A 25377-nucleotide genomic window follows, 5' to 3' on the forward strand; every position below is an offset into this window, starting at 1 on the left:
CTGAGATATAACTTTATACTCTCTGGTGTTGTCAAGTCGTTAGTCCTGGGTTCAGTGTAAGGCCAGGATGGTCTTCTGACTGGATTTTTTTTGTAGACTCAATATTTAGGGAGAGCTCACGCAAACTGTAAGTAGTTGGATGAAATTAGCTGATACCTGATCTACAGACAAAACCCAAACACCCAGGCATTCAACATTGTTAAGGGTCAATGTGTAATTTATTCCCAAACAATACATTTCTTGGTACATCGACTTCATTGTACGTGGGTATGGAAAAGTGACCGCTCATGTAGAAACACAATGTCCTCTTTGAAAACGAAATGCTGTCGATACAGTTTTACCACACAGAAACAAAACGAGTAGGTGACACAGGCACTCTGCACTGGTTGGACCTGCTTGATTAACACAAAGTGTCTTGATCTTAGTGCTGGGATGGACACTGCTACTGGACCTCCATGGCAATTGGAAGCTCTGAAATCTCATACGAGACATGCCTTCTCATCCTCTTTTTTTTTAAGCATAGCCACATTGACAACATGTCTCTCGGCCATCGATTTGGAAGATTAAATATACGTCCCATCTCCTCACCAGCTGTCTCTGAACACCTAACGTCACATGTGTATAAGCAAATACTTACCCTCTTGTTGTCATAGGTGGCTCAACTAAATCCTCCAAATCGGATGGCTCATCAAATGAGTTGGCACCATGTGACGTGGGACGAGCTGTTGAGTGAACACTGTACATCAGCAAACTGAACGAGCAATGTAATCCTTTCACTGGCAAATCACAGACATCAGTATAGACAGGAGCTTTATATTGACAAATGCTAATGCCATGCAACGTTGCACAATGTCGCAATCCATAACGCAGTAAAAAATTGTCCGAAATGAGACGAAAGCCAACATTCCAAACAAAGAAAGCACCCATTATATTCAGAAAAACATAATGCAGCTATTGTTGTTTTTAATGTTAGCACATAAAACAGGGATACAGTATGTGGTGTGTGTGAAGAGTTTATGTTTGCATAGCCATAAACTAAGAAAGGGACAGAATAGGACACAAAGATATAAATGTATATCTACAGTTCTGACCCCAGCATACAGCAGTCAGTCCATCTGTCATTAAGTATGTTATTAATAAGCCCAAAGAGTAAAACCATAGTGGGGAACCGTTGTGGCTCAGTGTTTTAAGACTTTGGATCTTTGCTACATCTGGACATAGTTTAACAGTCACCCTTGTGCTGAGTCAAAAACTTTTTCAACTACATAAATAAGGTCCCCTGTTTTGGCCTCCTGGGCTTCATCCACGCATTCCCAGAAAATATATATGTAACGTCCTTTGGATGAAAACTAGATTAATGATATATTACTGCATACATCTGTGGGTAATGGGAGTATTTCCAAGAGGCGTTCACTCAGAGTCAGTCAGGACTAGGGAAAGGGCAGAAAAAACACTTTCCACAAGGGTACGTGTCTCATAAAAAGGTGCAATCTGTAACAGTCAAAAGTGCTCTCCCTGCTATGTAATGGTACCGTTTTGTATCCCATAAATATGTGATTGTAATTTTGAAAAACTGAATCCTTAAAAAGGTGCACATATAAAACAAATCTGTTAATAACAGTGTTTTGCAAATGTGATAAAGTAGATTTTCTGTATTTTGTCATTAAAACGTAGTTTATACGAAACTTGAAAAAAAATGACAATTTACAGATTACACCTTGTGGAGTGGAGAAATCTTCAAAGCAGCAATCGATAACATAACACTGTCTCAAAGAGAAGGAAAAATAAAAATTCCAGTGACATCCAAAGGTTTGTTTTCCCCACCAGAGACCTGCACGTCACAGACCATGGTGCAATATTGTAAAAATAAATACATAAATACATACATGGGTAATCCATCCTTACATACATACACATATTGTATCATAAAATAAGAGAATTATAAGATAGTTATAAAATTCATATGTACAAATGCATAGTCCGTATGCGTCCAAGGAGAGGCCAAGAAATGAAGTTTCCTCTCTTTGTTCGGGATTTTGTTTGATGTGTTTTTTCTCATGTGTCATGTGGGTTAGAGTTTGTGTGCAGTGGTGTGCATGGCACTTACTGTACAAGAACACAGGGGTTACACACCAGACTGCTTTGTGTGGTTTCTTCTTGCCTCACTACTTTAGTCAGTGTGGTATTAGTGGCTAAAAAGTCACAGGTCAAAAGTTGAGAGGTGCGTGGCCGGGCGTGTCCACGGTGTCTGGCGTGCGTGTCCGGAAGAGCTGTGTGAGTGCGAATACGGACGAGATGAGCACAGTGCAGCGTTTGGCCAGTAGCCTGACCCCGTCACTCTCCCGGTCCTGACCCTGTCCTGACCCAGCGAGATTCACGCTCTTACCTCCAACTCCTGCGCCAGTTCCAGCTGTCTCAACAGCCCCCACAAACTCCCGGTACAGACCCACTATCTCCTTTAGCTTGTCCATGGCCTCCTGGCCGTCGTCGTCCTCATCCCCGTGGAGCAGACTCGCATTGTGGCAGATGTCGCAGCCAGGACATGGGTTTGTCCGCAGGCAGGCCGCTGACAGCTGAACCAGGGCGCTGAAACTGTTAGATAGAGAGCGCAGGGCTTCATCAGGAGCCCAGCCTACACGCGTGGCCCGCTGACACCCAGTAGCCAATCGCCGAGCCTCCGCCTGGAGAAGACTTCTTTCGGCCTCTGTCATGGCGGCGGTGCTTGACCCAGTACAATTTGGGTCAGGTCCTGTGGAAATACCGCCTTCAGTTCCATTGTGATTTAGGTCAGGCTCTACTTTTATGCCCGTGATATCCTGCTTTGAGTCTTGACGTGATGTCTGTTGGGGTTGCTCAAGTGCTCCCCTCTCTAAGACCAGCAGAAGTTGGTCTATATCTTGACGTAGAGAGGCAAAACCTCCCTTAAGCCCGCCGTAATTCTTGTTTGTAAGTGTACGAAGAGGACCGCCGAATGAGTTTATGGGGGAATTGGGACGCGAAACCAGGGGACTGAGTTCAGAGGAGGCAGTGGAGAACGTAGACAGGGGACGGGGGTTGTCCCTCAGCAGCGACAGGATATTGGGCTTTGCAGGGGGCGCTGTGGGAGACGAGGCAGGCGCGGGTCGGACAGGTTTTGGGCGTGTGCGGCGAGAGAACTCGTAAACGGTGAGCTCCTCATCGAAGCTTATGCCATCCTCGGTGTCGCCGCTGAAACAGTTGGCGTAAACGGTGTGGCAGCCACAAGCCTCCCGGTGCTGTTGCGGGGGAGTCGTGTCAGCGGGCGAGGAGGTCGGTGATTCACCCCCAATTTGCATGCTGGACACACCTCCCAACCCTACTGCTGAATGGAGCCGGGACTGAGGCTGTTCTGATGAAACACTGCCACTGTGGACACTATTCTCTTTAAATGTTATATTAGGGTTGGAGCCGTTTGTCCCATTGGCCTTTTTCATGTGCGAGGCTACATCCTGGGCCTCTTTGATGGTGGCTATGACAACCTCGGCCCCGTCCTCTAAAATGTTCTCTTTTCCTCCTGACTTTGAGGTTATAGTCTCTGTTTCCTTGACGGGGGTCTTGTTTAAGTCTGATAAACCGCTGGCTACAGACAAGCCAGAGCCAAATCCAGATGTGTCTCCGTTGATGGAGCTCGTGGAGGGATAATCCAGAGTTCCCAAAATCTCCTGGGAACGGGTCATGTACCAAGGCAGAGCCTGGATCTTCCCTCTCAGGGCAGAAGCTGGCAGTCTACCTCCCAGGCTGGAGGAGCTGGTCCTCAGGTCTGACCCTGATCCAGATCTTCCAGGCTCTCTGCTTTCAAGACCCCCAACGACCCCAGAGTTGGTTGAAGTGAGGGAGGTGGTAAGAGTGAGAGGCGCGTCTGTGTTTTTGGGTGACAGGCTCTCGTGACTCAGAGAGACCCTCCTGGATCCTGACTGGACGCTGCCGTTGCGGCTGCTCCAAGGGTGGATTCCATTTTGTGGACTGACGCTATTCTGAAGGATTCCTTTGCTTGGATCAGTTGGCGAGACAGGAGAGCTTGCAGGTAAGGATAAGGGGTGTAAACTGGTGGGAGAAGTGGGTTTGGGGGGCACCGGAGGGGGGATGGCTAGCTTCGTACCTGAATTAGAACGAGGGATAGGGGGGAGGTTTGTTGGCTTTCTTGTGGGTTGAGCAATCCCATTGCTTTTACCCTCAACGTTAGGAGATTCCTTCTCATCAGGGGTGTATGCTTTGTCATTGGGAACAACATGCACTCCATTCTCATGCATCACATCTTTATTCTTTTTTGGGCTGTTTTCTTGACTCTTTGCCTTTTCCTCAGTTTGCTTGCTGCACCGCACTGCTGTGATCAGGGGAGACGAGAGAGGCAGGCCTGCCGCCCCCGATGTGACAGACTTGAACTCCATGGTGTCTGGCTCCATTTCCAGAAGCTCAGAGGAAAGACATCCAGAGGCATCCCCGTTGCAGTGGGCATATGACCTCCCATGTTGGGGAGATTTGGGAGGAATAATCTTAGGTTTGGGAGGCAGTTGGGGCTTAGGTGCCAATAGCGGTTTGACCTTGACTTCAGGTTTCTGAGATGGCTTTGGTGGACTGGGCTGCTGGTTAGTAAGTTGATGTGTGGGGCCTTTAAGCGTCTCCACGTCTCTCTTGACTTTAGATTTGGATTTATTGGCGAGGGGTGAGGATGGTTCTTTCCGCGGGACAGCAGAAGGACCATTCCAGCTTCCACTTAATCGATTAGCATTCTGCCGGTCAGCCAGCTCAGCGTCTGTGAGAGATAGAGACAGAGACAAATCAAAAGGAATGTACAGAAAGAGAGAGGCATCAGTGGAATTACACATCCACACTTATTCAAAAACATGCTGGAATGTGCTACATTGGTGTATACATAGGATTTTTAAAAGGTATTGTTGCATTTTATATTTTAAATGTCTCATTATGTGTCACGTATTCATCTGCAAAGTCATAAAAACATGCTGTGAACAAACCTGATAGATCAGGAACTGGAGGAGTGAATCGCTCCTGTGCATCAAAAAACTCATCTTCAGACTCTGAGGCAGTCTCTTTGGCCAAAAGAGCTGGTTTGGGATTGGGCGAAGGTGTCAGGAATAGACCCTCTTCGTCCTTGGAGAGGCGATGCTCAGCCTGTCCTGCTGCTTCCACAGGAATTGAACTGGTCCTTACTGGGACTTTCGGAGGGACCTTTTTCTTTCTTTTAATGGGTGATCTTTCAAAGGGTATGCTGTCAATCATTCTCAAATCTCTTGAACTAGGTATCTTAGAGATGCGTCTGAGTCCCTCCATTCCCTGCTCTTCCTCCTCCTCGTCATCGTCGTCATCGTCAGTCGTAGCCTCAGGCGGACTAGGTAGGAAATCCGCCTTGGAGAGATCAGCGAAGCAAAGACAAGAATTGTCGTTTCCACGGTAGTTGAGGTTGGTGGGTCGCAGGGGCCCTTGGTGGCGTTTTGGCTCCAGGAGGTAGGGGTGGTGAACGTCCAAGCTCGGTAGATCCTCAACCGTGCGTGGTCCACGGAGCGCATTGAGACGAGATGGCGCCTTGCTGTCCTCCAGGGCGGCGCTCAAGGAGCCGCTGGACAAGCTGGAGAAGCTGCTGGTGACCCGAGGGTCAGTGTGGTACCAGCCGGTCTCCAAGTTCATTTCTTCATCCATAATACTGAATTTACGCAGACCACTTCCTGTTGCTCCTCCTTCCTCTTCGCCCTCATTTTCCGCACCTTCGGTTGTCACTATTATCTTCACTTCCTGTTTGCCTTTGTGCTCCTCTCTCTCTTTACGTTCCTCCTCTCTCCTCTTCTCTTCCTCCTCTCTCCTCCTTTCTTCCCAGTCCTGGCTCGCTGGGTCCGGCCGTTTGTAATTCTGAGAATCCATGGGGTCATCCTCGTCTGTCGAGTCATCCGAGTCACTACAGCAGCGAGACACGTAACCTAATGACACCGGACAAAATACACAAACAACATGTTTAGAAAATTAGCAGAGCGGGATATGTTTTAAGATATGATAATATTAAGTGACTGGTTTTTCTAACAGTACCCATACTGGCTGGTGACATCAGTATGTGATGTGAAATATGTCTATAAAATGGCCAATGCCAGAAAGTAATTATTTTAAGTGAAACAGTTTTTGCTCACTTGATAGGGATTCATAGCACACGCCTTCTATTACGGCGAACTTCCCACACACACCTTCTTCAGCAGGAATCCGGTGCACCCGCACTTTTGGGCGCCCCAGACGGAAGACATTGACACTGGGATCCACAAGGAGTTTGCAGTAGCCTCCCAGCAGACACCCTAAATCTTTGGCTGCCAGAGAGTCCATCAGTAAGGCAAATGGCTGCAAGGGGGGGAGGGCATTGCAGAAGATAAGGTAAAGTGATTAAGGCCAAAGGGTCAGGGAGAAAAAGGCGATGGAGGGGGACAAAGAGGGAGAGAGAGAGTCACCTTTGAGTCCAGTGAATTAACGTTATACAGCAACCACACACCCCCTTAGGCTGTATACTGTTTGTGTATCGGAGGAGAAATGCTCGACCTAGATCTTCTCGAGCGTGAGCTTTGGTGTGAATATTGTGTGGCGAGTGAATATCCCTATTTTTGAATCTGTGTCAGTGCCTACGCCTGTATGAATAATAGAGCGCAGCAGCCTTCCTTACCTTCATGTCGTGCAGTGAGATGCGCAGCAGGCTGACTTTGTCCGACTCCGTCAGCAGCTCCACTCGGCTGATGCTGCTGAACTCCACCAGTGTAGAGATCATGTTGAGCTTGTGGTTGATGACCTGACTCATCCCGTACTTGGCTCCCACCAGCAGGCTGACCAACACCTCCCTGTCCTGAAGCTGGAGTTACATAACGAAACAAAATTAGCAGCAGAGGGGAAGGGGTCGAATACGGTGTGGAAGAGGGAGAGGCGCAAATGTGTTTTGAATGGCAATAAAAACATGCAATATAGATGCAATGACTAGAATTATAAACAAGACTAGCCAGGTGATATCAGGCTCTTAACCCTTACCATCATCGTAGCTGTGTACGACCGCCCCCCATATGAAATGAGCTCTCCCAGCTGAGTGAGGTAGGCCAACCGAGCCTGACTTGCAGAAATGACCTAAAAGACAGCAGTAGACAAAGAAGAAGAGAGAATCAGCGTGGACAGCAAATAATCACGAAAACCAAGGATAATGTTATGGTTGCTTCATTGACCAAAACTATTTGGAAATGTGCTTCACTTAATTTCCCAGAAACATTACCCAAGCCCCTTTTTAATAACTCTCCCACACACCACATATCTTTCTCCCAACCTGCTCTAAACCTCCGAGAGATTACTGTAAGTGTTAGCTCAAAAGTACCCCGAGGCCACCGCTACACAGTCACTATCCATCACTTTTACGTCTCTCAATGCGTCCGTCCACTCATCCGTCAGCTACCTACCTTCTGGCGTGGCTCGAGAAGGGACTGGATCTTTTTGAGGTGGTAGCTGATGGCTTTCCTCAGGTCCTTCTCCCTCATGTTGCTCAGCAGTGTGGGAGAAATGAAGCTGTCCATGCCAAACTCCCTCCTGTCATCACCACACACACACACAGAGGGATGTAAATCTAAAAACTACAGTACCCACCATCCAAAGCACCTGACTTAGTTTCTCCACAACCAAGAAAATATTGGTTCAGCATTTGAAAGGGGGAGGGAGGCTGGGGAAAGTAAAAGCAAATGTAGAATTGTGGGACCGGTACGAAACATGCAGTATGACGTAGCTAATGTAGGCCTCATTAGACATGTATGCAGATGTTTTTTTCCACCACAGCTGCCACTAGATGTTAATAAATAGCCATATTTAAATGACATATAACATTGTATATATAACATATATAATCATCAGTTCAATTTGAGGTGAAAAATCCAGTCAGTGAGGTGTTCATTTGGGAATTAGATATGTGCTTAAATGTTGAAAAACCCAATGAGATACTTTTGATCCACACGCTGGAAATAGGTCAAATAAACACTTGTGCACACATTTCATTTATCGGATTAATCACAAATAATAGATTAGGCATTTAGAGTGCACCCTTATCCCACACAAATTACAATGATTAAAGCCATAGAACAAGCCCTGAGAGCACCATCGAATCCCACAATGAGAAGCGCTGGAGTCAGTAACCCACCAGTGTGAACCTAAAAAAAAACTTGCACGCACACATATGACTCACATAATGTTCTTGATAGAGGCCCTGGTCTGTCCACAGCTATCTAGTCTCTCGTGCATGTGCAGGGCAGCGAGGCGGAGCGCAGTGTTACACTTCATCTCTACTGCAAAACGTTCCTGCAGCACATCCCCGACACTCTGGAAACACATTATGCAAGCGCACTTTACAAACAAGCATGTACATGACTGCAAACACACTAATGTACAACTAAATATTTAATAAGCATATTTTTATATTTATTTGTTTTAATATACCAGCATCCATTTCCAGTCAGACATTGCAAAATGACACAGTTCGTGAGTAAATTTACAAGCTGCAACTCGTACAGCAAAAACAAACAATAATTCAACATGACACTGGTAATGACATTCCCAATGCTTTACTGTGCAATGCAAATATGCAAAGACAAACTGTAGCTTTGAGCTACACAACAGCATGTCAGGGAACAACCTCCTCAACTTTGATGGCTCTGGCTCTATTTTTGTAATGTTTTAGAGCACACTACAGCGAGTGTAAATATCTACATTTTGCATGTGAGTTTTTTCTACATGTTAGTAAGATGAGATGGAGACTTCTGACTGAGGTTGATCAAAACAACATTTCTAACATGGCCTCCTCTGAGCATCTCTGACCTGTAAAAAGAGGTACTCAAAAGCCGAGGGGTCGTCCTGCAGCATTTCCATGGGGTCTCTGGGGATCAAGCACACCCTGAACAAACACCTGTAGTCATGGGAGTCTTTTTTCTGCACCACCTGCCGAAGACAAAATCCAGGTAAATCACACCCAATATGAACCTCCATCCACAGCGGCAGTATGTTTGCGTGTGTACTTATGCATCCATCGTTTCCTTCACCTTCTGTATGAACTCGTCTTCGTGCAGCAGAAGTAGTTTGGTGATGCTGTACTGTTGCTCTAACACCAGGGCAAAGTACTCAATGGCCCGGATGGACAGTTTATCCTTCAGAGTCAGCACAATGTCCTGGAATGGTGAAAAACCAACAGTTCAGAACCCCTTAGACAAACATGTTTCATCCCTGTCTGCTCTCACTTTCCCTTTGGGTGCGAAAACAAACTGAAACACATATACAAACTCTGCTGTGATAATAATAACAAAAACACCAATAATAATAATAATTCATTGTGATGAATGTATACAGTTCACCCTTCTGTCTGCAAATGAGTCACTCACAGTTCCAGCTCTGCCTTCCTAACAAACAACTCCTTCATGGCTGTGAACCGCAGGACACTGCTTCTTCATAACTTCCTCCTCCAGAAGCAATATCATATAAAATGGTTTTGGGATAATTCCACAGCTACAGCCCACCCAAACTCTGACAACCTTGGGCCAGCATAACCTGCCGTGGGCTTAATCACAAAATGCACCCACTCGTTTCCAGGGAGCGTTTCACAACTAGATCCACTGTTTGGTCTCCTAATACTTATCATAAACTGACAAAGACAATTTAACTTTCTATATATATACTCTTTGCATTTTTATTTCTTCCATTTTCAGTATAAACACAATGTAAACATTCTTATAGTTGTTAGGAAAGTTGCCCCTCTTTTTAGATTCAATATCTAAAACAGGTTTAATACAAACCTTGACGGTGGTGCTGTTGTCAAACTTGAATGCTTTGGTCTGCCCGTTCTCTAAATAGACTTTTAGGACGTTGGGCAGGAAGAGAAGAGAGTTTCCCTGATAAAGAGATATCATTAAGGTTAGACAGGAATCACTTTCAAATTTAAATAGGAAAGGGGAGTATGACATCTGAGAAAATACATCCAAATAAAGACTGATCGAAAAGGTGATAGATCCAGAGATGACAGTCATTCGTCAGTTGGTCATAAACACTTTCATTCTGTGTGGAGTAAGGTTTTCCCACCTGAGTGTGCCCGTTGACCACCACCTCCTCTGCAAAGCGCACTTTAACTGGATTACTCCTCAGACGAGCTCTCTTCTCTGCCGACATGATGGATGACTTGGGATTCTGCAACACGAACATAATGTGAGAACTGAGGCTCAGAAAAGTTCGATGACACAATTAATCCTGAGCCCAAGTAACTTTGAGACACGGACCCGCGAGCAAACGGCCGACATGCACATATTTACATTTGCACATCACAATCTAAAAGCAATGCAGAGGCAGTTAATCCTGTCAAGAGACATGCAGTCACATGCTTGAAAACACACAGAGCCTATGTTTTACAGTCATGAAGGATGGTGTAATTGCTGCGTGAAAGTGTGTGTGTGTGTGTGTGTGTGTGTTTGCATTAAAGCGAGGTCATCAATGTCTTCTCTGTACTCACTGTCATGTGCCGCAGGATTGTCACAGTGATACAATCCTCCAAGTCCCTGGGTGGAGAAACAATACACACACACACACACACACACACACAGACACACAAACACAAACACAAACACAAACACAAACACACACACACACACACACACACACACGAATGATACACACATTCACACGAGAGAGATCATTATCTTTCTGTCCAGCTGTCAAGTAAGCACTTTCTCCTCTGACCTTTGACCTTAACTTGTTAAGCCTTTTTGTCTCACCCGCTCACACATGAAGCATCGACACCCACTCTCAGAAACACATTCCAGTAAACAACTGTGACCGTGCATTTTAGTCACTAGTCTAGTGACTAGATTGACCGGACACACTGGTCATACGAGACTGGTCCAAGCTACTGAACTGGTTCCTCTCATCATCCATATAACAATTGTATATATATGATAGATAGATAGATAGATAGATAGATAGATAGATAGATAGATAGATAGATAGATAGATAGATAGATAGATAGACAGACAGACAGACAGACAGACAGACAGACAGAGAACTAGCTCTGCAGTTATTCTCACCGTAATATGTTTTCCACCTGCTCGGCACTCAAATCCTCCAGCACTGTATCATTAATCTGCAACACCTGGTCCCCTGGGCACAATATCCCATCTGCAGGACTCCCTAGCGCCGCACACACACACACACACACACACACACACACACACAATGAAAAGAGTGAGCGCTTGCATAAAACAAAAACCCTGCTGCACACGTGGGTTTGCACTTTCAGTCCAGATAAAGAGAGATATACACACACACAGATGCATGCACACACACACACACACACACACACACACACACACACCACGCACACAATATGACACATATGGTTATTCAACATGGCTGACTCAACAGTGTTCAGCTGTCCAGGATGTGAGGGGTTCCAGTTATTCTGGGTCTCATCCAGCTCGGCTCCGCTCTGCTTTCTCTAGTTATTTATACTCGTTTGTCTTCAGGCAGGGGAGCACGGCTGAGGCACAGCGGGTTTAGCTTACTCTAGCACACACACACACACACACACACACACACACACACACACACACACAAAGACAAACATACGAGGCGCATGTACGTGTAAGCAGATACGGCAATGCATATATATTATCACCCCCACTGACTGGCAAATCACCGCCTGTCCCTGATTTTGACGCACTGGCGGCATCCCACGCTGCTTTGCAAGCTTACACACACACACACACACACACACACACACACACACACACACACACAGCATTCCCCAGCTAAGCCGACCCGACCCCCCACCCTGTCAAGCTTCCATGTCAGCTCTGCCAATATCCTGATCTGTGCGGTTTTTCAAGTTGCTCCCCCTTCATCCTCATTCCTTTTCTCACCCTCTTCCTTCTTCACCACTTTCCTCTCACATTCACCAGGGCCGCTCCTTGCTGACTCCTCCCACACCCAAAGGTGTCTTCCCACTGGCATCTTCTCTGTCTATTAAATCCTGTTATCGCCTCTCTCTCTTTTTGGCAGCGGATAGCAATTACATTGCCGGTGGCCGGCTGAGACCCTTTATCAGCTTATTTTATATGACAGACATAGTTCTCTCTCTCTCTCTCTCTCTCTCTCTCTCTCTCTCTCTCTCTCTCTCTCTTTATCACTCTCTCTGTCTGTCTCTCTCTCTTGCTCACCGCTATCAAAGTTGCCTGAATGAAAGTGATAGAATTTATAAAGGATAAGCAGGTGGCTCTGTTGTTTCTGTGGCTTGTCTGGCACCGTGCCCTTCAGTTTGAATTCCAGGGGAGAGTCAATGCCTGTGTGTGCTTGCATGTGTGTGTGTGTGTGTGTGTGTGTGTGTGTGTGTGTGTGTGTGTAAATCTGCCTTGCTGGAGGCAGTGGATTGTTGCATAAAGCAGGTGGCCATTTATAGAGGAAACAGGCAAACAAATTGCAGCTATCCATTGGGACACACACAAGTACACGCCTCAACACACCACCATACACCCGTTGTACCCCAGATAAACCCTGTGTACCCCAGACAAACCCTTGGTACCCCAGATAAACCCTGTGTACCCTAGACAAACCCTTGGTACCCCAGATAAACCCTGTGTACCCTAGACAAACCCTGTGTACCCCAGACAAACCCTTGGTACCCCAGACAAACCCTGTGTACCCCAGACAAACCCTTGGTACCCCAGACAAACCCTGTGTACCCCAGACAAACCCTGTGTACCCCAGACAAACCCTTGGTACCCCAGACAAACCCTGTGTACCCCAGACAAACCATTGGTACCCCAGACAAACCCTGTGTACCCCAGACAAACCCTTGGTACCCCAGATAAACCCTGTGTACCCTAGACAAACCCTGTGTACCTGCAGCGATGTCCCTGACCAGCAGGGGTGCGTTTGTGGTGAGAATGAAGCCATGTCCCGTGCTGCTGTCCAGGACCGGGTCCCTGGTGATCTGCAGTGTCAGCTTGGCTTGGAAGTTCTGATTGGACAGACTGTTGGAGCGTTGTGACCTCCCATCTCCTAGCAACCGCTCTCTGAGGAGGTCAAACAGGGTAACAGGTTACTTTCCTAGAGACTACGAACACTGCAGTCATCAAGAGATAAATTTAGGCAGATCAAGGGGGGAGACAGTTCACTGCTGTGTCCCTGATTAATCACTTACCAGCATAATTTGTTGACTAATTGATTGATCAACTAATCTTATCAGTTCTAATACACTTACGACCAACAAGAACAGTCTACAGCTAGTGGCTTTGTGATGCTGTAGCTAACATGCTGTAAACAATGATCGTGATAATGTGGATGTGTTTATATAATGTTTACCATGTTCTCCATCTTAATTAAGCATGTTAGCATGTTGACATTTCATCATAAGCACTAAACACATAATACAAGGGAGGTTGATGGGAACATGACATTCATTTTACAAGTATTTGATCATAAATCAAAGTACATAGCATTTGACCTAATGATGGTGTTATATCAAACGTTTAAATATCACCAAAGCTTTTGCAATTCCTCCTCCAGGGACCTACATACAGGGTCGGCCATAAAGTTGGAATAATTTGCAAATGTCTTGTCTTTTATAGCGGCAAAAAATGTTATGCATGAATTAATTTTCCCCTGGGTAATTGGGACACATAATGTAATCATTGCACAAAAGTGATGACTGATGCATTTAAATAGGAATAAACAGAGGATTGTGTCTGAAAACAAAATATTCCAACTTTATGGGCAACAGTGTATAATATCTGGCCAAGTAGCTCGGAACCAGGAACCAGAGGTCACAGTTATATAAAGTGCTATATATCATCAGCTCAGATGCACCCTGGGAAAACGGAGTATCTGCATATGTTTAAACCAGTGACATCCTCTCCCCGCGGCCTGCTGTCTTGGTCAGCTGGTGACATGTTGAGGCTTTCCCAAAGAATGATAAACAGGGAGATTTACTTTGCATCTTCCTCTCTGTTGGGAAGGAGAAACCGCTTCACGGACAACAAGGGAATGAAGGGCTGTTGAAAGCATAACTGTGGTCAACTGTGGGGTGTATTTGTGTGCGAGAGAGAGAGAGAGTTTTGAATATGTACTCAACTATGTGTTATGCGAATGAATGTGTGGATGTGGGGAAGGGATCTGGTCTGTGTTCATAACAGGTTAAGAAATCAACTCTTTTCACTTTTTTACATTTTGATATTTCTAAAGTGGCACATTCCTCAGCTAAAAACACATCATTTGCCACATAGTTTTAATCCTAAATTATATATACCCAACCCATACGTCTCCACTACAGAACACAGACGTAGAAGTAAAAAGTGCCACTCTACCCCAAAGCGGATTATTGATTTCTTTTTTCCTATATAAGTTGTTTTAGTTGTTGCTGCTGCAGCGGATTGTGTGGGCTCGGCATTTTCTGCTACTATCAGGGGTGTAGTGCCAACATTTTCAACTGCATACTCAGTTGTTTTCACATCAAATTCTACTGCATTTCCTCACTCCGATGCAAACATTGGAGCAACGTCACAGGGAGTAATTTTAACAGTTTACTTTCACAAACAATTCCTAAACTTTGCCCGTCCTGACCCCTCGTTCATTCTGTACCTGCTTAGCGATTCTCGGGTGCGTCGTATGATCGTTCCCACCACCTGCTGCACCCGACTGGCCCTCCGAGCTGGAGACCTGCTCCTACATCGCTCCTTCTCCTCCATTTATCTGAAGAGACGAAGAGAGGGAAGGATGTGAGCTACAGGCCGAATCCCAACAAGCAGAAAACACAGAGAGAAAAGGAGACGCGGGGAGAAGAAGAATGACTTTAGAGGTTTGAGTCTAGCACGGTGTTGCTGGATCGTGCGTTTCTGCACAATTGTGCTTCAGCCAAATTTGCATTTGCATCTGCTCTGTTTTTATATTCTGAGCATGTCGCCCGCCTTGAATGCGATGAATAATCAGATATGTGAACAGAGCAAGAAAGGCTGAATGAGAAAAAGAGAGGGGTGGAGAGCAGTCAGCATGAACAACACATGTCACGCACACACACTCGCCTAAATGACCTGATTCCCAGCAACACACTGCACCTTCACACAATAACAAGATTCACAAGGAGTTAGGAAAAAAACATTAAGATGCTACAATCTGCCTTTTCGCTACAAATCTGCAGCTGTGATCTTTCTGCTTCGCCTGCGTTGGTGACATGATGAAGAATGAAGGACTCAGTCAAACCCCAGGGAGGTGAAGCCGGTCAGCACTGAATCCTTACCAAACCTCAAGACTTATGACTCCCCTCCATATGTTTTTTCCTTTCTGTCAGCCGATCAATACGCTGGCATTGAGCTTGCAGAGCCTCTGATCATTTCTTGGCAGGATTTATAAAAAAATGTACTATATAAGGGGTGCTGCATTATTCCTGGTTTGTGTTTTGTGTAACAGCATCAACGATTTTCGAGAGCAGTGACGTGTTGCAGAATCAATTTCAGATTTCGATGATTTGACCTAGCTGGCATTACGGTGATAAGATACTGTTCTATGCTCATGTCTGTATTTGACCGTTTGATCCAATGTTGCAGAGTAAAGCGAAGGAAACTTTGGCAGGGACGATAGCGCCCCAGACCTGATCAATACAGCTAATGATGATGAATGTGTCCATGAAACCTAATGATCCGTACCTTGGCCTCCGCAGCCAGCTGCAGAGAGCTTAGTTTGAACAGCTCTCTGAAATATTCAGGTGCCTTCTGCGAGCCAAGACTTTTGTGAAGATTTTAAAATAATCGTCACAGTTTTCTGGCCGCCTGCCACACTTTTGAGGCACATTTTGTGGCGTGACGAGGAGAACGGTAAAATCATTACAGCGCTATAACGTTATTGTGCTTGACGCTCTGACTTTACTCTGCATTGCAATCAATAGAGGACGTCCGTCAGATCAGGTCACATTGATGAGATACAACACTGAATTAATTTGTCTTTTCTTTTCTTTAAACAATCAGCATTTCCACTTGTTTCTATTGACGTGATCTCTGGTTGCAGGGCAGCGATGGTTACCCTGCCTCAGCAGTAGCAAGCAAGCAGTGTAGGTCTGTCCTTTAAGAGGATTAGAGGCCCTCCCTCTGCACGGGCCCTCGCTGGTCAGAGTGTCACTTTAGCACCTCCCGCTGATCCGGATGAGACAGATTGACATGGATGAGGAGGGATGAGTGAGGCTAGGTAGCTGACAGCGTTGGGTCAATAAGAGAAGCGTCATACAGATCCTGGAGGATGTTTGGACTTTCCTGCATTGTGTTGGATGTGCAGCACGCTTGCAGATGTATGGGCGTGGATGTGTGTAGTGCTGCAGCCAGATATGAGTCAGGTGACGTTTTCGAGTTTTTTTTTTTTTTGCTCTTTCTCTCGTTTGTCTTTTATATTCTCCTCTCTCTCTCTCACCCTCACTGTCCTTGCCGAGTCAGGTAGTCGTCTCCGATGACAGTCTCTGGGCAGCAGCAGCCAGCCATTTTTTTTAATATATGCACATCCTTAGCACTTCAACCAGGGGTTTACTATCCTCACTCACAAAATAATCCCGTCTTTATAACGTTACGAAAGCAAATTTGTTCATACGAGTCCACCTTTAAAAATGCAGTTTTAACAATGAAATATTCAAAAGAATAAGTCTGGCCTACTTCACATTAATTATACGTGGTAAGCCTCTGGAAACGGCAGAAAGACATTTTGATACAGGCCTATGTTCTGTCCTCAGGAAACCAGCACTTTCAGGAGCTCCAATCTTGCCCACATATTTTAGGAAAAGCAGCACATTTCTAACTGAAGACTGTGAGAGAGTGACTCACCGTGATGTGGCTTGTCTCCTCAGGACTCCAGAACACAAATATCCTCTCGCCCTCTGAGACATCAGCTCTGCCGCCCCTCCAGGATTGGCTGAAAAGAGGTGGAGGGGGGTCCTTGTGATCATCAGGGCCAATCCCAATCTGGCGCGGCCACCTGTGCAGAGCAGAGCCACGCTGTCAGGGAGACCTGTCAAAACCCATAAACGAGACGCAATACCCACATAACGGGTTTATAATTAGAGCGCGAAGCGATCAGTTTTCGAGTCCGAGTAAGTCGGATCAGCTGTATCTGCCCTGGAGTTTTAACCTGTTCAGTAAGGAACAGGCCTACAGCACATTCCAGTTGTTGATGTTTTCAGAGTGAACAGGCAAGTCAAGCAAAGCAGATGTGAGTCCAAACCAGCTATGTGGTTGTGGTTTTCCAAGAGGCCCCTCCTCTGGTCCCCAAGGCTCTCTCTCTCATTCTCTCTCCATCTGTCTCCCTCTCCCTCTCTCTCTCTCTCTTGCTCTACTGCCTCGCAGCCTCAAAAGCACATGGCGGTGTGGAGACGAGGCACTCCATCTCTGTCTGGTTGTCTAAATTAAAATTTCATACCGCCCAGTTCAGTTAACAGTTACTGGGCGCGCTCTAAAAGCAAAGAGGGTAGCCTGTGAATCCTGATGTGGTTGAGAGAGAACCGCTGCAGGCAGACGGAGATCCTGGCCAAAGATAAAATAGAACAAGTCTTTCATATGAACATCAGGGCAGATATGACTGAAACCTTAGCTGGCCTCTGGTTTGGAGAGGAAAAGCCACTTGGGGAACGCTTTGTTGCAAAAAAATCTTGGCTGTTGAATTAGGAGAGACGCTGCATAAACATTCTTGATCTTGTCCAAGGAAAGGAAACCCCCTAATTTTGGATGTTGATCTGCAAAGTAAATTCCCTCCTCGGGGCTTTCATCGGCAACAGGGAGCAGAAATCAAGGAATTGATAGTCCCATCTGTGCAGCTCCTCCATCAGGCCCTGTGTCCCGCACACAGAGCTCTTTCATGAGGCCCATGTGTCCCAGTGAAAAGCCAGCAGAAGACCTAGACCCACACAGACTGCAGGGCACATGAATAATGCATGGTCCTAATGCAGCTAGTCTCAGACCGCCTCCTTCTACCACTCTGCCAACACAGGCAACGAGAAGAGCGGAGCAAGGAGAGACACACAGGAAAGACGTATGGGGGTTGCAGAGGTGACGAGGGGAGGGGGTCTGTGAGGGGCTGAGAAAAGGGGAAGGGATACAGAAAAGAGAATTGGTCTGGGCAATGAAAAGAGAGAAAGGACAGGATATTGCAAGGGGGGGAGGAAAGGGGGAGAATTTTAAAGAGGGTGAAGAGGGCAGCGGCAACGAAACAAGAGAGTGAAGGCTGCAGGCGAAAAAGAGAAAGAAAAAGTATCTACAGTGAGACGTTAAGGAGGAAACAGCTGAGCATTTCTCCACCAACTGAGAGAAAAACAGAGCCAGGCAGCAGCCATTGATGTATGATGTTGGTATCGACGTACTGAATAAATGAAACAGCCGACCCATAGCATTATTACATTTTTCATGCTGGTCGGTATACTTTCATCTTAAATTAAGAGCTTGTTCCCTCTTTTGAATGATGTGACAGCATTTTCAAAGACAGCAAAGCCTGTGTGTCTGCGAGGTGATGAGTCTGCTCCTAATCTGGTTCTGAATCAATAGTAATCGTGGCTCCGTTCCTCTGCTGTCCTTAAGTCCCCAAGCGGCCCAGAAAAACAACTCATCAGCAGGCCTCGTCGCCTTGACCAGCCCTTTCACTCCCCTCGTCTCCTCCTTTTACCTCCTCACCCCTCCTCCCATCGTCCCTGTACACGTCAATTATGGAGAATAATTGTTTAAAGTGCTGCGTCTACATCTCTGTGTTTCGATGTGTCTCGTTTTTCTATGAGAAAATGTCCGCTCCCGGGGTCTGGAGTTGAGAGGTGGCACTGAGCTGGCAGCTTCTGTGCAGCCAGCTGGAGATAAAACAGCCCAATTAGCACTGCCGGGGCTGGACGGGGCCACGGCAGGTCAGAACGACGCTGGACCGGGCTTGGTGAAGTTGTCTCAGGACACGGAGCGGGAGAACAAATGCTCGGATACAGCTGGCGTTCTGTGAAGTATCCCAGCAAATCGATATGACAATCTTACTGAAAGGATTAAGTTCTCAGTAACAGACTTAAATTATTGTCAGCCAGCTCTCTACGCTGATAAATGTAGACTGGACTCTGTTAATGTAGTTAACACTCAAGATCACACCACATGCATGCACACACACACACACATAGCCAAAACGAACAGGGCTTAGAGGGAAAGTTCGCAGATTATCTCATAACGTAACAGATTGGCTGCTTGAACACAATGTATGTACATAAAGGCACAGCCGGCACGGCTCCACAGGAGAAATGATCAGCTTCCTCAGTCAATACGTATATATACACAGTATATAAATATATACACACTTGGGATTTTATTAATTTAGTGGACTACGTTTACCATCAGCACTGATTGGATTTCCACATAAGGCAGATTTTCCCTTTAAAATCCTTGTGGAACAGAAGTTAGAGCCTTTTTGGCTTCTGTACTGCATATTCCCCAGTGAATATATATATAGTATAGTAATATATAGTTATAAGGGGGATTTAAATTCTATCCTTTGCATTTGATTTGCTTGCTAAAGAAATGCATCGCGATGACAATTTTTCCTTCAACTCTTGCAGTTCGTATTTGTAGGATACATTTGATCTGATACATTTCTTTTATATGTGGAAAGATTGCCCCAAAAAAATCTATTTATCTCTGCATCGATGCAGAATCGTTCAACATAGCATCGCGATGCATCATAAAATTGATTATTTCTCCCACAATCACCATTTTTCTTTCATCCTGACTTTAATATTAGAAACAAGTAGAGTGAAACGCAATGTGTAACCAGATTCCAGCAGAAGTCTGACTCACTGACTAACAGCTTTTATTTAGAAAGGACCGGTTGGCAGTTATTGACAACTTGTTCTCAGTCTCTCACACACACAGCAACACGTTCACACCCTCCAGACGAATGAGACCCCGGATACAGCTGCACCACATGAGGCGCACGGCGGCAGCAGCAGCAGCAGGGGTCGGATCAGCAACTCGACAATTCATTTTGGCTCAAAGTTGCTGCTGACAAAGTTGGACACGGAGCTCAGCGAACACTCAGGCCAACAGCAGCACACTTCAATATCTGGATGACCTGAGGTGAGAGTGATTTCGATTGCTTGATGTTTCATTAATTGTAGTCGTATATGGAATCAACACAAGTAGAGCAAGAAATAAATACTGCAAAGATTAATGCTCAATTTTGCAAATTAAAGATGCTGTGCTTTTTATTCCGGGGTTGACCCTCATGGGAAGTTTACCTAAAGGTCAATAAACAAGGTATTGAACAGGCTTCAGAAGAAACAATGATTCCCATCTAAAGTTTGGGATGCATAGAAATAGCCAGGAAGATATGATTTGTGAATTATTGTCATTATAGCGATATTTTTCTACTTATTTTTATTATATTTTTTGAAAGGTTACAAAAGCCAATTTAAATACATTTAGGCTCAGCAAGAGCAGCTCCAACAATCCATTTGTATTTTGGATAGGAAGCCAATAATATCTCAACACTGCCATGTTCTGAAGAAATGAAATATATTGAGGAAATGACATCATATCATATGAAAAAAAAAACTTGTTTAATATAGCCATCCTGGAAGGGATGAAGGATCTCTGAGAAGAGAGACGGTAATCTCACGCTGTACTCCATCCTGATGGAAACAACTCACCATGGAGAGGGCGTGTTACATCACTGAGGATTACATCTTCTCACCATTTGGTACAGACATTCATGCTCTCCAGAGGATGCATGCTAATAACGTTAAAGTCGGACTTTTCCTCTCGTGCCACCAAAAGGTCAAACTTTTACTTATCCAGTAAAATACGTCAACATCTAGAAGGATTGGCATAAGATGTTGGTGCAGACATTCATGGTTCCCACATCCTGAGACTTTGGGATCCGCTGCCTTTACAACGTGTCTTAATTGTGCTTTTTAGTCAACAACTGATCCCTCCCTCCCCTATAGGCTGTAAACAGGCTTAGGCTTCCTATGCTGTGTATGAATCATTGGTCCGTGTCCAAATAAAACATTCAAATAAACTCATCTTGCAACGAACTCCACTAAAGGATTAATAGAAAGAAAACCACTGTCGACTGTCAAACAGCAGCTTGGCAGCTTGTTTGTTAATTGTCACAGTCGCTTGTCGTGTTTTGCCAGTTATTTCCCCCCCCCCCCCCACACACACACACATAATCACATCTCCCTTTCTTCATTCGGCCTGTCAGCTCATTCCATTAGCATTATGAAGACAGGGCTCGCCGTGTGCTGCTCATTTCATTTCCCCTTTCATCTGCGACCTGGCGAGGCCTGAGTTCCCCAGTGCACTATTAAATAATGGGGCTTTTGAAGATTAATAGTGCGCCGCATTGTGTTACAGATTTCTATCGATGGTTCTGATGGTTTCAGAGAGAGGCCGACAGCGAAACCGAAAGAGAGGGGGAAGATCTTTGGATGTCAGAGGAACGATAGACGTTCCGAGTCTGGAAAACTGTCTGACTTCTTATGTTGCTGTCGGAGCTCATTTCCTTCCACTCAGTAATCCTTGAAAAACAGCACAATAGAGGTCTTATCTTGAAGTAAAAGTAATATGAGGGCAGCCGGGGAGCCAGCAGCAACACTGGGCCTCTGGGCTTTGGAATAATACTTACATATAGCTATAGGACTTTAAAATAGGGGAGGATAAACCTGGTGGAGCTGATGATTTAGTTTTGAGGTTTGAGCCTTTTCATACTCTTAATATTTCACCTGTTCTCATCATGAACTCTTCTGTCACTACACATCCTGTTACCCTCATCAGCCACATTTCTTATATCGGACAAGATTCCCCTAAACCCTGTTCAGCCCTGCCTGCCATCTTGCTTTTTGAGCCGTTTTTTGCCTGTCCCTCCTTGGTTTTGTCTGCCCGATCTGCCTGACTGTCTGGTGTGTGACTCCTGCTTGCTTTTTGGACGGATCACATGGACATTCGACTGCTTCTGAATGTGTGCTTTCGGGTCCAGTGATTTCTGAGGCATTGCACATAGATAGAGTTGGCCTACATTACAGAGCAACTGCCAATCAAGTGTGCCATCACCATGAAGCCGCCACATCAATGGGGTCATGTCCCATATTTTCCCTCTGCAGGAGTAATACTGGTACAATTTGAAGGAAATATACACACTTGTATATCCATCTGTACTGCAAATCAATAAGTCCACCCATCCATCCATCCATCCAACCAACCACTACCATCATCCTACACCAAAGTAACCCCCGATCCATGATTTAATAGTGCGCCTTTACTGAGAAACACCTATATCGATTGATCAACAGCTACCAGCAGCCAGTGGCTACAGCAATAAAAAATCACATTACTGAACCGCTTCAGTTATTGATTGATCTAATGATCAGTTGGTCCCCGGACTGGGATGAAACACCAGCCTAGCAACCCGGACTGCCCTGGAGACATGAAGCTAAGACTGAAGAGGACTATAGAAGGAGAGAGGACGGCTGGCTGTAGTAAGTGGGACAGAGGAGCAGTCAGTGGGGCAGCCGGAGGCTAATGCAGCTCGGCAGCGAGGCTTTCTTGATGTGCAAGTTCTGCCCGTCGCGTTTCTCCTCGGGTTGACTGACCTTGGAGCATCATCTCCCATCACATGTTGGAGCATACATCCCTGAGTCATAGCACAGCGCCTGCAGCTGAGCACAGTGGCCGAGCACGGACACTCTCAGCGCCCACGAGAGTGAGAGCACCCACAAGAGTGAGAGCACCCACAGCTACACTTCACATACAGGGACACACTCGTGTGTGCGTGTGTGTGTGTGTGTGTGTGTGTGGAGCTGCATGTGATGGTGTTAAAAAACTGCTCAATTATTAATTCGTGATGTCTGTCATATGCACAGTTAAGGCTGCGGTATAACACGTGTTTAAATAAGACCGTAAAACAGCGCGCATATTAAATCATGTCATGCATTAAACGAAGGCCCCCAGAACAGCAAAACGCATTGTTCCGGTCTAGTTGTGTTGCGCTTGTCATGCCCGGCACGGCACGGAAGAGAAGGGAAGAGGCTGCTGCTGCTGGCCGAAGGATATGAGAGAAAGGAGGAGAAGAAGAAGAAGAAAAAAAGTCCCGGGGTGGCTGCACATCGCCTACGCCCATTCACAATGTGCGTGTTTTACTCCTGGCAGACCCCCGATCCGTCAGGATTTAGTCCGTTCATTTCCAATCTGTAGCCAGCGACGGGGATTTCACTGCGCATAGGGCAGCGCGGATCTCAGCGTGACATGTGTTTGTGACTGTGTGGAATGAACAGACATTCAGTGCGATGCAAAAAAAAAAAAAAAAATGGCCAGAATTTACACTGCGATTCTGTATGGAAGCTGACGGATTTTGTCTTCCCAATAAACTGAATGTAACGTGGTCTGCCTATCGCTCATAAATACCCGTAAAATCATCAATACGCACTGAGCAAACACTATCTGTCTGGTCAGTGGCCGCGAAGCCGGTCAAATCAGGAGGCTAAACAAAGAAAGGGGGAAAAAAAGGTCAGTCTTTTGTTACCTTTTATAATCTTAATCGGATTTAAATCTCTCCACAAACGGTGACAGGGGTGTGAACCTGCACGCGCCGTGAATACGACCGCGGTTTAAATTATTCATTTCGATGTGATAAAAAAAAAAAAGAAGTCAGTCCAAATGACTGGAAAGGATGCAAGGTGCAGGCGCCGATCCGCGTAAAGCCGGGCGCTCCTTTACCAGACAATAACACCGGGAAACACCGAGAATACTCACCTCGTTTGTCTGAGGAGGAGACAGGCGGACCGGGAGTCTGGGAGGGTTATCCCCCAAAAAAAGAGAATCGAAGCGGAAACGATGGTTGATTCTCAGAAATATCCGCGGCGTCCTCCCCGGGCCGGATGATGATGGTGATGTGGTGTGTGTTGGGGGTTTGGCTATATGCTGGATGCTGTCATCGCACTGGGACTGCTCTCTGCCTAATCCTCGGCCCTGAGCTCAGAAATAGCCCACCCCCTCCCACTGGTCGTCTCTCTTGTCTCTCTCCTCCCTGCCTCCTCTGCTGTAATAATAATGATAAATAATAAGGTATTAAAAAAAAAAAAAGAATAATACATTATTATTATTATGATTATGATTATTATTATAAATAGTAGTAGTAGTAGTACTATGCCAACAATAATAAAATGCATCTTTATCATTATTTTTTATTGAAAAAATATTGTGTTTGCTTTTATGATCCTGTCTTTTGTTAGCCTACTATCTTTAATGTGTTGTAAGTCATGTACGTAATGCATGTATCCATCTTATTAAACGTTATTTTGATTGTAAAGGGGATATTTATTGAAGATGTATTAATCATCATTAATCATATTTTATTATTATAAGGACCTTTATCAATATTAGACTCATAATAATTGTATTCTTGACTAAGGGAAGTTCCAGGGGCGCCAAAGGCTTAAATGATCCTCAACGTGGGTCCTGTAGCCTACATGTCCTGTGAGGTCATTGGGCGTTCAATGCTAATTTTCCGCTAGAAAATGTAAAATGTAAATATATATTATATAAAGCCCGATTTTATTTTATATTTTATATAATATGAAATTATAATTTTCATCACCAATACAATTATTTGGAATGTAATGCTTTGTTAAATTGGATATGATTATGATGATGTTTCTACCCCCCCAACCGGACGTACACGCAGTCTCAGTCAACAGCATGTAACCTCCATACAACACAAAGAAAACGATCGAGAAATACGACCATATTATTTTTTATATCTCATTCTGTTCTGAAGATAAAACTAAACTTATAAAAATATATATATTTAACAACAAACAACATAAATATTAGGAACCACATTTATTATTTGCCTTTTGGTGTCTTCGTGCGGTTTGTCCCTCCGTGTGCGCCGTCGTTCGTCGTTGCATTGTGACGTACATCCGGTTCAGCTCATCTTCTTCCTCCATGCTCCTGGAACGGTACGTTCGCGCACAGAAGGCAGCTTGAAGAAGAAGACCGAGTAAAACCACAGCGACGATGTTCAAACTGGAAGGTCTCGGGCCGAAGATGGACCCGGAGGAGATGAAGAAGAAAATGCGACAAGACGTCATCTCGTCTGTACGAAACTTCCTCCTCTACGTCGCGCTTCTCAGAGCCAGTGAGTAACGTTAACCAGCGGGTGACATTGGCGTTTACCTTTGACTGAACAGTGACGACACTGACGTGTTATAAGAACGCTTCACAGGTATTAAGGCCAGTGGTTGACCCCTGTTTGATTCAGGGACTATAGGAAACACGAACATACCAGGATGTAGGTCATGTGTTGTGTTCAATATCACAACACCACCA

At 45.3% G+C, this 25377-nt stretch overlaps 2 protein-coding genes across 3 annotated transcripts in view; one reads left to right on the forward strand and one right to left on the reverse strand.

The window, feature by feature from the left end:
- Positions 1–196: 196 nt before the first annotated feature.
- On the reverse strand, positions 197–23997 carry frmpd1b (FERM and PDZ domain containing 1b). Of its 2 annotated transcripts, none has more exons than XM_084010290.1 (17): positions 23800–23997; positions 16861–17011; positions 14642–14752; positions 12905–13077; positions 11092–11194; positions 10520–10565; positions 10096–10200; positions 9813–9908; positions 9066–9191; positions 8845–8964; positions 8216–8349; positions 7443–7569; positions 7027–7119; positions 6671–6853; positions 6207–6354; positions 4992–5948; positions 197–4771 (listed from the first exon to the last, which is right to left on the reverse strand). In XM_084010290.1, exons 3-17 carry the CDS (start codon positions 14746–14748, stop codon positions 2208–2210), a joined length of 5082 nt encoding a protein of 1693 aa, XP_083866416.1. In that variant the 5' UTR covers positions 14749–14752; positions 16861–17011; positions 23800–23997; the 3' UTR covers positions 197–2207. The 2 variants fall into 2 exon arrangements, with proteins under 2 accessions (XP_083866416.1, XP_083866415.1); XM_084010289.1 differs by having other exon boundaries at positions 6153–6354.
- A 965-nt stretch (positions 23998–24962) lies between these two features.
- Positions 24963–25377, forward strand: part of tomm5 (translocase of outer mitochondrial membrane 5 homolog (yeast)) — a 985-nt gene continuing 570 nt past the window's right edge. Inside the window, exon 1 of the mRNA XM_084009142.1 lies at positions 24963–25186. Coding sequence (XP_083865268.1) covers positions 25066–25186 — 121 coding nt within the window. The 5' untranslated portion in view covers positions 24963–25065. The remainder of the gene's footprint in view (positions 25187–25377) is intronic.

Source organism: Eutrigla gurnardus, assembly GCF_963514095.1.
Source record: "Eutrigla gurnardus genome assembly, chromosome: 5".
Classification (NCBI taxonomy): domain Eukaryota; kingdom Metazoa; phylum Chordata; class Actinopteri; order Perciformes; family Triglidae; genus Eutrigla; species Eutrigla gurnardus.